This window comes from Scomber scombrus, chromosome 5 (assembly GCF_963691925.1).
Source record: "Scomber scombrus chromosome 5, fScoSco1.1, whole genome shotgun sequence".
Classification (NCBI taxonomy): domain Eukaryota; kingdom Metazoa; phylum Chordata; class Actinopteri; order Scombriformes; family Scombridae; genus Scomber; species Scomber scombrus.
The window spans coordinates 6,531,280-6,543,622 of NC_084974.1; the positions used below are offsets into that span (position 1 = coordinate 6,531,280).

General features: G+C 40.4%; 1 protein-coding gene across 1 annotated transcript in view; it reads right to left on the bottom strand.

Annotated features, from left to right (window-relative positions):
- The window catches only part of LOC133980531 (calsyntenin-2-like), a 136,487-nt gene that overhangs the window by 8,002 nt on the left and 116,142 nt on the right, over positions 1-12,343 (bottom strand). Inside the window, exons 10-12 of the mRNA XM_062419284.1 lie at positions 10,799-10,965; positions 7,764-7,912; positions 1,495-1,706 (exon numbers count right to left, since the gene is read on the bottom strand). Of these exons, the coding sequence (XP_062275268.1) occupies positions 1,495-1,706; positions 7,764-7,912; positions 10,799-10,965 (528 nt within the window). The remainder of the gene's footprint in view (positions 1-1,494; positions 1,707-7,763; positions 7,913-10,798; positions 10,966-12,343) is intronic.

Here is a 12,343-nt window from a genome sequence, read left to right on the forward strand (position 1 = left end):
CATTATTTCCATAGGGACAGATAGGAGATGGAATGGTGGAAGTGGGGGAGCTAATACCTACGGATCTGGATAGACTCTGAGAGGCTCTGCTGCTAGAAATTGACTCAACATATTGGCAAGGCCAGCAGAGTTGCATGGTACAAAAGGCTCTAGCTTACACAGCAGATTACTGCTGGTGAGAGGGGGTGCTTATCCTCAACTGTATCTGAGAAGGTGGTACAGTATAGCTGTATAGGCAAACAATTGTTGAGTCCTCTAGAGCTTCATATTGCACCAACGAATTTGCTTAGCAATGCCCATTTTGGAGATATTCAATCAAATCTGAAACTTAATTAACACCAGAAGATATAGATGCTCTTACTTCTGATTTATTGTGATTTTAAGTACAATTTTGATACAGGACTTGTTTCACTTGTACTTGTTTTACATTGTTGTACAACTGCTTTTAATTAGGTAAAGCGTCTGAATACTTCTGCCACCTCTGGTGCAAACACCCAGCAGAAAAGTCTTCTGCCACATTTGATGCAAACACACAGCGGACAAATAAGTAGATATATGTAAATATGCACGGTTGTGACATATGTTCTATTTGTGATTTAAATGGGCTCACAAGTGCCTACTTGATTGGAGTTTTGATAACCTTTACTCACACCAAGTTAGGGAATTTGTCAGCGTGAGAGCAAAAGCACAAGTTTTTGTTTCCTTCAGTTCACGGTGCGTGCCGACCAGATGCTGCTGATTTGCAGTCTCATGAGGCGTTGCGAAATGTTCTGCTTTCTCTGAAGGTTTGTTTTGATAGCGAGGCAGGTGGCACTGCATAGGCTATGGGACTTCATGAATGACTGAACACATTATCAATATGAAAAGCTGCTGAAATATTTAGTTAAGACAGATTTCTACCTGCGGGAAGGCATCTTCCACTTTGTGAGATACACTGAGCTTTTTGAATTATAAGCATGTTACTTGGAAACTACCCTGTAAATACATTAAGATACCTGTTTTATTGCAATTTTATTGTTTGTGCCTTCAAAAGTAGATCAAGTGACTAAAATGTAGCTTCAACTTTAAATATGTCATATTTGAAAATTGACTTGTAGTATAGTATACCAGCCTTTTTTTTTTCTCCTTCTTTTCCTCGCAGTTTAAAATGATATATTCATCCTGTATTTTAGACGGTGCTGCTGCTGGCTGATGCTTTTGGTCAGGTAAAGGTGACGATGGAAGGGAGATAGTACATTTCCTCCATCAGGATAACCCCAACCCTGCAATGAGGTACTGATCCCTCACTGGCTTCCCATCCACTCGTAATGTGCTCAATGGGTAGCAAGGTTTATTGTTGCTCACACCAGCATGTGAACTATCTCAGAGGTGATTCGCTTGATATAGATTCATTTCACTTGCTTTTAGTGCTATGACTGGATTACTGTGCTAATACGAACCCCTTAGACACCCCCGTAGACATTACTACCATATATGAGGTGTATGAGTTTATACCTGTGTGATGTGCATTGGCGTCTGCCCTGGTGACTGTGCTGATGATGTGGAGGTCCTGGAACAGTGCTATGCCTCCTGACACCCTGAGGTCAGAAGCAGGCCGGCTCAGTCTTTCCACTCCAGTGATGGTTATCCTGGGCTCACTGGGCTGCAGCACCATCACCACCGCATCAATGTCAGGAATGGTGATACAAGTATCTTCACCAAAACACCTGGAGATAAGAGAGGTGAAGAAAGGCGGGTGAGTGAGAGGTGAAAAATCAAGCTGACGCTGCTGGTGTTGCTGGGTTGGGTTTTGATGTTACCAACACCTCAACACAGCTTGTATTAGCATCAAATGTAGCTCTGATGTTAACAAAAAGAGTGAGATTGAAAGCTGTGTAAAGCTCACCCCTAACATGCAATATTGTATGTTCTTGATCAATTGTAGGTCAAAAGATATCTAATACTGGGCTACCTTCTTTCAACAGCATTTCGGTAATAAAGTTTCAACTTGCTTAATGCTGAAATTCTTTTGAAACAACTGTTGTTATGGAGATGAAAAACAAAAACCCTAACAAAACCCATGTTTCAACCAAGGCCAACCTTGTTTTAAAGGATTAGTTTGACATTCAAAATATTTATATAACTCAAATATTTGCTTATCAAAATAAAATAAAAAAAATGTTCAAGTTACATCATTTCCTTTCAACAGCATTTCAGCAAAATGTCAAACTATTCCTTTAATCTGGACCTTTGAACTTGACCTGTTTATGCTTACTGGAAAGAGATGGTTTGTAATGTGTATGTATATAAAAACAGTAAGGTATCACTGATATTCTTTTCAATAATAAAACTATTTTATTCAATTCTTTGACTTTGTCTTACTTTCAAGAAACTTATGTATGGGTACATACAATACTGTCTCATATCACACATGTTGATTAGCAGCTGTATTGTCATTTTAAGAACTCAAATACAGTCTCCTCTCCTGTGGATGTTGTGTGATTGTGCTCTCATACACTTGTCAGTATCAGAAACTACACTGAAAATACTGAGGGATACCACCAGGGTACCATTATAATGGTCACAACCTTGCACAAATGTCAACACACTGTCTCATCTAAGCGTAAGTTGGCTTTCAGGAGTGTATGACAGTGTGGTGAATGGCATTTCTTTATTTTCATCCTCTGACTGATTTGGTTCAGTGTCATTAAGCACTATTCTGTGAAGAGAGAGTCCTATACTGTGTCAGGGCCATCTAGTTGATCCACAGCACCAACGGGTGACAGGGTAGCCCTGGCCCTCATTTCTGATTTACCGAGTCATGTTCAGAGCTGCTGTAAAATATGTGTTCAGCATCAGAATGTCAAAACTGTGAAACATTACTGCAGCTAATAAAGCTTATCAACACCAACAGAAGCAGAAGCAACCACTATAAAACTGCAGCTGGTAAAGTCCACATCCAGACCACAGTGCGTGCAGTTATTTAGGGCTAAAATGCTCTGCCAGCACTCAGGCAGCAGACACAGACCTGCTGCAGTGCGCTTGCTGTGTTTTCATACGTGGATGTCTGCCTCCCCGCCTGCCTGCCAGCGTGTGATAGCATGTGTTTAAACGCACAGCATCCACTGGCAACCTTGAATGGACGGACACATATCGGCTCACTAGGACTTGAGCAAGCTAGCTTTGAGCTCCCAACAAAGCCACACACAGAGAGAGAGCGCAGACACACACACACATATATATATATATATATATATATATATATATAACACAGCATAAAGACAGCAGATTTCACATTTATCAGAAGGGTAAACAAGAGACATTGGAATAAAAAAAAGGTCAGACAGAAAGGGGTGGGGGTATTGAGAGCAGTGATGGTGGAGGGTGGTTGGTGTAAGCCGGGAAAGCTGGACAAACAGCTTTGTGTTTTTACATTTCACTAAACACACAAGTACACAAACATGTCAGTAGGAGGGACATCAATGCTTTCTCCCCCCACTGTAGCTCATTATAAAGCTACAGGAAAGAAATGATGAATAGCTTATTTCCTGCATTGGAAACCTGGTATATAAGCTTCACTGAATAAGATATAGACGTGGTTTTTTTCTCACCTACATTCTAAAATAAACTATGCTGCAATGCATACATCCATGCTGATTCTCTATATGTTTTCCCCATCTCTAGACGGGTAGATTTTGTGAATTTTTATTGATACAATTAGAAAGGAAACTAAAGGAAGTGGCGGTAAGAGGAGAGGCGGTTTGGCTGAACATCAAAGCAAAAAGATTCAAAAGTAGCTTTTAATATTCAGAGGAGTTTTCCTGTAAAATATTTGTTCTGCATGATAGATCATACACACAATGCCTGCTGGGGTTGTACTACCCAGGGCAGTTTTTAGGCACAGGCAAGCTAGGTGGTCAACTAGGACACCGGCAGCTGAAGGGGCAACAAAGTGGAGGAAGGAGGCCAAATCTATCTTTAAAAGTGTGTCAGACAATGTTGAATAAATAAACCTACTTACTGAGCCCACACACAATGTCAAGATCAGGATCAATTCAAGTCTCTCAGCTGTCAAACACACTTTTGAATTGTTTTAGGATGTTCATTTTAATGTCGGCCTCGTGGAGGATATGCAATGTAAGTTTTCATTGTAAATTGTCCTGTATAATGTCTGACACTGATAATACCTGCACCTCAGACTGTCTGGGATGTTGAGGAACTGAAGACACTCCACAGATGATCAGAAACCTGGATAATGTTAGAGTCCTACATAGATATGAATGATTTACATATCCTGACTATGATTAAAACCGGGATAAGACTAATAACAGGGATGTTAGTGTGCATATTAAAGTGAGAAATGATATATTGTGTGTTGCTGACAATATGACATAAAACATAAGGTCAATAAAGCTGAATTAAACTAAATTATAATTAGATTATTATATTATAGAATATAATGAAAAGCGTTCTAACCCCGGTGTTACCATTACACCCTAACCCTAACCTTATTTTTCTTTGGTCTTCCAGCACAAACTAAGACCAGGGTATACTTGTAGAATCGAGAAGCTTAACTCAGTTGGCGTTGAAATGCAAATTCACAACTACTCTCTTGAAATATTAAAACAAAAACCCCTTAAAACTTTGCTTGACAGCTGGATGAAAACCTAACTATTGCCTCTAATCCTCCGCAGTCAGTTGTCTGAAGCTACGGTTCGAGACAAAAACAAGGTTTGAGGGCATCGTGTAATCTCTCCTCCTCTTTCTTGTGGCGGCGGCCGGTTCCGGCGGTGTGTGTCTGCTTGCTGTTTGGGCATTAAGCCATTGTTGTGAGCAGTGGGAGATACAAACTCAGAGATGCAGGCAGACGGCTGCTGCGTCGGCCTGCCGAGCTGGAAAAAAACAAAAACAAACTTGGAGCTAGTCCAACTTAATTATAAAGAAATATGACAAGGGAGGCTAACATTGCTGTTGCAAAGATTAGCACTGGTTACTTTTATTTTTCTTGATGCCTGCAGTAATTGCAGTTATTAGCAAGAAACTATTTTAATTGCATTTGGAGGAATTAATTAACATTGCTGTTTATTTGTGAGGATACTGTCCCAAGTAGTCGGGGGAGTGTTTTTCCAACAGTTGCTCACGTGTTATGGCGGGAGGCCATGTCTCAGGCTCACACAGTGTAACTAACCCAGCGGAGGACAATCTTTTTCTGCTGGTGTCTGTTCTGGATGGAGTACTAAAACAACAAATTGGGAGCTAAATCACCCGTGTTATCAACGAAACGCTACACACACATTTGCTAGAGTAAACAGAAGTTGCGCTCTAGTCACAGATACACTTTCAACGGCCAACACACTCACACAGAAGTGGCAAAGAGGCAGACTATTCAGCAGTCTCTGTTCAATTTCATCCCATTCCAAAAGGTGTTTAACACGACCCCACCTCTGCAACTGCTGCTAGATGAAATCTGAATATTCATTGTTACGAATCTCCACTTAATGAAAACAGGCTTAAGTAACTCATTAGTCTTCTCTATTCAACATATGAGAGCGTATCATTCTAGTGCTCACAAAGTCATCTGAACACTTTAGAAATCCTCACGAGTCCAATCTTCTCTCAAAAACAACTGAAAACATTTACTGTTAATCACACATTTTATTACTGAATTATGATTAATCTCTGAACTCGTCTTTTATGAGGTTCTGGAGGGCGAGGAGCCACAAATAGAATCCATACAAACTCTCATAAAATCTAATTATTAACTTGGCAATAACGCAGAGACAGATTTACTGTCTCGGCACCTGCGCGAGTACACAACGAGTCGCTGTTCATTAAGGAGCAGTGTTTTAGCTTTCTGCTTTTCTTCTCATACATTCATTATATATGCGCACGTTTGTATATGTGTTTACAGCAGAGATGTTAACGTCTATATGCATGTACAGTATGTGTAAGAAGAGGCTCTAGAGATTAGATTACACATTAAATGACTTCCACACATAAAAATCTGTCCACAGTCAAAATATCTTGTTCCTTTTTCTTTAAGATTTACATTCATACTTAATAATCCTGCATCAGATCAGGACATTTCTTTGTTTACCTAACAATCACATGTTTCCTGGTTTTACAGTAGTGGAAGTTTTATAGTATTTTATATTTACACTCACTTCAAACTTTACATTATTTCCTATTTGGTAAGAAATGAATGTGAGTAAAATAAAGCAAGTTGTTTCGGCTTTTATTGATTATGTTGTGATGTGGTTGGTTTTCTATTAAACATTTGAGAGGATTATAGTTTCAAATGTTATTTTTGGGGTCTGACATGAGGTGGGTGGGAGAAGAGGACAGTTTATTAAAAAAAGAAAAAAAAAGTAAGCATATATGTGTGTGTATGTGTATTTATTCCACAAGCAGAGTCTTTTAACCCACTCCAGATGCCCAGAGAAGAAACATGACCAGAGAGCCCACAAGGGTTGTCGGGAAAATTAGTGCTGTTTGCTTAATTATTTTCTCAATGCTTGCGGTAATTGCAGTTATTAGGCATCAGCAAGAAAACAAGACTAATTGCATGTGTGTTTATTAGTGTGGAGTGACACTGTCAGAGGCAGTGAGGGAAGTTTTTCCAACACTTGCTGACATACTATAGCAAGAGGCTCTTAGTGTGACTAACACAGTGGAGTGTCTATTTTAGATGCAAGTATTAAAAATAACACCATATCAATGAGTCTCTGTATACGTTTTTGAATGGACGGTCTCTCACACACTATCCTCAAGCTTTCCATATATATATAAATACACACACACACACACACACACACACACACACACACACACACACACACACACACACGCACACACGCACACACGCACACACGCACGCACACACACACACACCCTGCTATGACAACAAGCAGTCCGATCAGCAGTCTGCAAGAAAAACTTAATTTAAACAACACTTAACAATAACGCAAGCTTAGCCGTCATTTGCATAATGTATTCCTTGATAATCGGTGGGCCTCTAGCTACGGTGACTCTGCTTCATCACCGGCAGCCTGTGCAGCAGACACGCAACTGCACGCACGCACACACACTCACTTATGCTGTGTTAGGTGAAGTTCTCGGGCCCGCGGCCGTTCATCGAACCCAACAGGAGGGCGGAAAGTGAACTCCCAGGGCTGTGCTGCAGGGGTCTACATATATTTAAAACAATCATGAATTTTAATGGTAACCCGCTGAGGGAGGCCGTTTTACCAGGCAGCATCTCTTACTCGCTTTCTCTCTTCCTTCCTCACACACACACACCCACACTCTCTCTCTCTCTCTCTCTTTGTATCTTTCTTTCACGCATTCCTCTGGCAGAATTATTAAAACAAGACATGAAAATGTAAAAAAAAAACAAAAAAAAAACGGGCCCCCAGTGGCGACAGCAAACAGAAAACAGTGTACTAAAGGATAAGGAAAGTGACAGCAGAGGAAAGGAGAAACGGAGAGAGAAAGAGAGAGGAGTGAGAGAAGGCGGGGCTGGGATCAATGAGTGTAGAAGGGAATTATGCATCAGTCAGGCTGTGATATCTGCTGTGTTGTCTCAACATTTAACACAACTCTGAGATAGGTTAACTCTCCGCATATCTAACAGAAGAGGTACAGACACAGATACAAACAACAGTGAGGACAAAAGGGAACAAATGTAAGGCACATAGATAAATGAAATAGACTTAAAGTAAAGAATAGAAAAATATAACTGTAAGAACAAGAGGGATAAGAAAAAAAGGAGGTGTTTTACTTACTGGACAGCAGTGGAGAGGTGCAGACGTCGGATGCCTGGGGTGGGAAACTGACGAGAGTTTATGTAGGAAACTTTCCTCACAGCAGTGTTCATGTTCTCCAAGTCCTCTCCCTCCATTACAAGGATAGACTGAGCTGGGTTAAAGTGGAACTATGAATAGAGAAACACAGATGATAGTTGGATAGAGGAACTTACATGGTAAAAGACATTTAAAGCTGCATTCAATCACTAGCAGGACATATTTGCATACAAAGTAAAAGAAAGATATAAGTGCTTCTTTGACAGCAGAGGATGTGGCTGGAATGAGACCCTGGGCCTAGAATAACATGTTGGTCTCCTCCATTCCTCCTCCTCTCTGTGTATGTGTAAGTGTGTTCCCATTGAAATACCATCTCGTCCAAGTTTTCTATGTGGTCATTTGATTACTAAGCCTAACTTAAGATATAAAAACACAAAACTAAAATAATGAAGGTCTTAAAAGTAGATTTTGATGCTGTGACCTTCTTCAAGTCAAGATCCATTGACGAAGCAGAACCGTATATCAATTGATTTTTTTGGCCACTAGGGGGCAACGCAACAAGCTGTCAAGACAACACCGACATATGACCAATTTATGAAGTTGTATGTTGAATGTGCACAAATAACTGTCTACTTAACAATCCAACAGATACAGAACAACATTAGGATTCATCTACAGTCATGTTTTTTGACCACTTTATGAGTGTGATATTCACTCTCCTTTTAATTTGGCTTTGAATTTCACCAAATTCCGAGGAAAATATCAAATGCTTCGTTATGTTCAACAACTAGCTACGGACTTTGTCTATCTGCTGTTTTGGTGATGGTCATTAAGTGTACAATGGGATCAACCAAAACAGTAAAGTTGTGTGCCATAAAACCAAAACAATGTGCTGAAAGACACTTAAAATACTCCATGGAGCTGAGGGGAAGTGCAGAGTCTGGTAATAATTCTCTGTGGCTTTAATATTATGAAAAACCCATTACACACTTTCATTTAATTGAATTAGTAATATAAAAAATACTGAATAGAGCAACTTCAACACCCTTTTAATGTCAGTAGATAAGTGATTTAGAGGTGCACATTCCAAACACAATTTTCAATTAAATTAAAAACAGATGACACAGCATGTCTGGAGCTTTTGGGGCTTGGGGACAGTTTTCTACTTTGCCCTGTGGGTAAGCCAGCCCTGCTTCTGGGTAATGAGGTCCATCAAACTTTCAAACGCTACCAACTGCTCCAATTCACTATTCAGTTGTATGAATGCCAAATTGCAGAGACTCGGAAATGGATTGAAAAAAGGTAATCCATTAAAGTGAACAACATGTCTGCGCTGTTTTCATCACATTACCAAACAACACCAATGTCACTCTGACTATAAGAATGCAGATGTGATGTTCACTTTGATGGATCACCTATTTTAAGGTACTTTCAGGTCACTGCAAATGGATTTTTGTACTATATGAGTATGAATGGAAACCGATAGCTGCCTAGAATAAAAGAAGGAAATGCAGACGTGTGCATTTTGTATTAAATGGCTTAAAACATTTAAAAAAAACATTGGCCCTTTAAGTCAAGGGGTTATAAAATAGTCAGTGGACTCTTATTGCAAAAATAGTATGCCAGTGGTGTGTGTGTGTATGTGTGTGTGTGTTCTCCTGCAGAGTTTGATAGTAGGGATTTGAGGCCCTTCTTCTTTTAAAGAAGGTTTAGTGGTCTCCTGCTAGAACTGCGCAGAGTGTCTCCCATTTCCTAAAACTAGCTCTCAGCAGCAGGGTGACAGTACTTCAGCACTCCATGTGGCTCTCCATACACTCCCATCCCCCTGTCATTTTCCCCTTCACACCTTCCCTTCTCTCGCTGTCTCCTCTCATCTTCTCTTCTGTTGCCATACTTGCTGTCTATCTGCCTCCACATCTCCCTCCCTGTTATTCTCCTTTCTGATTGTGCTGTGCCAGCCCTCTACCTGCCTGGCTAAATGCTGCTCTTAAGCCTCCTGTGGACTTATGGGAGCCACACAAGTGTATGGCTGAGAAGAAAATGAAATAGCTCTCAAAAGATAAAGATAAAGAGGTGGTCCTCCTCTCCTCTCCCCCAGCTCATCTCACCTTGTCCTTGCTGCACCACAGCACAAAGAGTTTTAAAGGGAGGAGCTGTAGGTGAGAGAGGAAGACTAAAACGAGTTGAAGGAGGTAAGGGTGGGGTGGGTGTTTGAGTGTGTGTGAGTGTGTGTGTGTGTGTGTGTGTGTGTGTGTGTGGGGGGGGGGGGGGGGCTTAGAGCTACACCAGGCCCCATCCATCTTGTCTGCCCTCTATCTTCCACGGTGCAGGGAGATGGATTAGCTCAGCTGGAGGGTTAGCAAAGAAGTTTCATGGAAGTCAATTGGTGATTTAGTTGGAGTGACTGAAACAAAAAGCATCTTTTGTGTCAACTTGGATCGAAATGTTGCTTTTGTTACATTTTCTGCCTCCTAACCTCGTGTCTCTTTGTTACTTGGTCTATATTCTCCTGGTCTATGCTACACATAGTGTTTTTATGGTGAATTAAAAACCAAAATAATACTGACATGGTTGGTGTATAAATAGGCAGCTTGCTTCACGGTGAGTGACATTTATGAAACTTGTAATTAGACTTTAGAACAGAAATATAGCTTATTGCTGCAATGTGAAGTTTATAGAACAAAAATGCTCGACTATGAAAGAATATAAGTGAGCCATGAGTGAGTGTGTGCACATGCAAACACAGACACAATGCAGCTGTGACCATTGCTGCTGTATCTTTAAAATGTCCATCTTCTTCATTGTGTTTAGGTTTGTCCAAATGGTTTCAATCTGAATCTTCTATTTTTCCCTTACACTAACTGGAGGCAGGTTTGTCTCAATAAGTCCTTTCTGGAATACTACAGTGTTACTTTCTGTTTGTGTGTGTTTGTGTGTGTGTGTGTGTGTGTGTGTGTGTGTGTGTGTGTGTGTGTGTGTGTGTGTGTGTGTGTGTGTGTGTGTGTGTGTGTGTGTACCTTGATGTTCTTATCCAGGCTCTCGAGGGAGTTGATGTCCAGTCCTTCTTTGCATGCCTGCAGGCACGAAATGACTTTTTGACTCTCGATCTTCCCTGGTCGGATGGTCAGTCCGGAGAGGCTGCCCCGGAAGTACTGAGTGAACCACGGCTTGGTCACCTCCCCACCTACACACACATATACAAAATAGACTAATGGTAATACTCCACTTTCTATTAAGTCATTACAATAGGTCACAGAAGCATCTCCTGAATTACAGTGTTTCAAAGTAGTACAAGATAATACAATTCCTGGTTATGGTTAATGTAATTTAATTAATAACACTGCATTACGTTTGTCTCTACTGATCTGTGTTCTCTTACACACCATAATGTCATCAAACCGGCAGTGACCTTGTCCAAATCTTTTATTAAGAGTCCTGATGACCACATTATGGTTATAATTGGCCTAAATACTAAATGACTAAAGACTAAATGTTGTGTGTCCCCCTTCCTGTGACTAAGCGGCAGGGTGCTGCTATAAAAGCGTGTTACTAAGCCAGTCCATCCTGGCTAAATAAAGGTAAGGAAAAAGTCAACACATTTAAAGCTCACAACACCTCTGAACTCCGTAAAGGCCAAAAACAACAAGAAGAGTCTCCAAACCATTCATTAGCTGAAAGATTACTAGCTCTGGGTTTCAAAACTTCACCTATCTATTCCTTTCCGTCCTTACTTCCCCATCCCTTCTCCAATTCTGGCTTTAGGCCACCAAAGCACTAAAAGCTATAGAACAGACCCTTTATCTAATAATTCAAACCTGTTGTACATCAAAAACATTTGCAGGATTAAGTGAAGCAGTGACTGATGGGCAAAGATACAGTTAAGGTGAACAAGAAACCTTCTTCCTGTCTCTCTATTCTATAAATATACTGTATGTATAGCCTCTTAGAAGTCTGTGACACTGTGTGCACCTGCTCCCAAGCAAACGGTGACATTTATATATTCTTTTCATACTTATTTTTCACCTTTGAAACTGTGTGTACAGTCATTAATTAAAAGTCAACATTCCCATATCATTTTCCATAGTCAAAGTGTCAAATGTTGTATATGATTTATTTATTGAGTATATATATATCACTGAGTTTATTAACCAGTGCACTAGTGTTTGTTTACTGTGAGCTACTACTTCCTATTCTGCCATAGCCTTCTTTTGAGCTACTGTGAGTGGTAATTCTAGTTCAGCATTAGATACAGCACATAAGGACCACAGCTTCAAATCATCCAACTATCTTCAGCTCTGTAGTTTTGAATAAAGCAGCAACCATCAGCTTGTGAGTGAGAACAGCACATTGCAGGCAGCAGAGGGTGCTGCTGGGTACTCTGATGTTTATTGTTTATGCATTTAGAATCTTTGCGTTGGAGTTACATTCTCTATAGGTTGCTAAATCAGCTCAATAAGACCATAATGAACTTGACCTTTCTGACTTCCATTTAAACAATGCAACAAGAGATCCTTGTTGTGCAACGAGTGGCACCCAGGTCAGGTTTCCTGTTACTGCCAAGC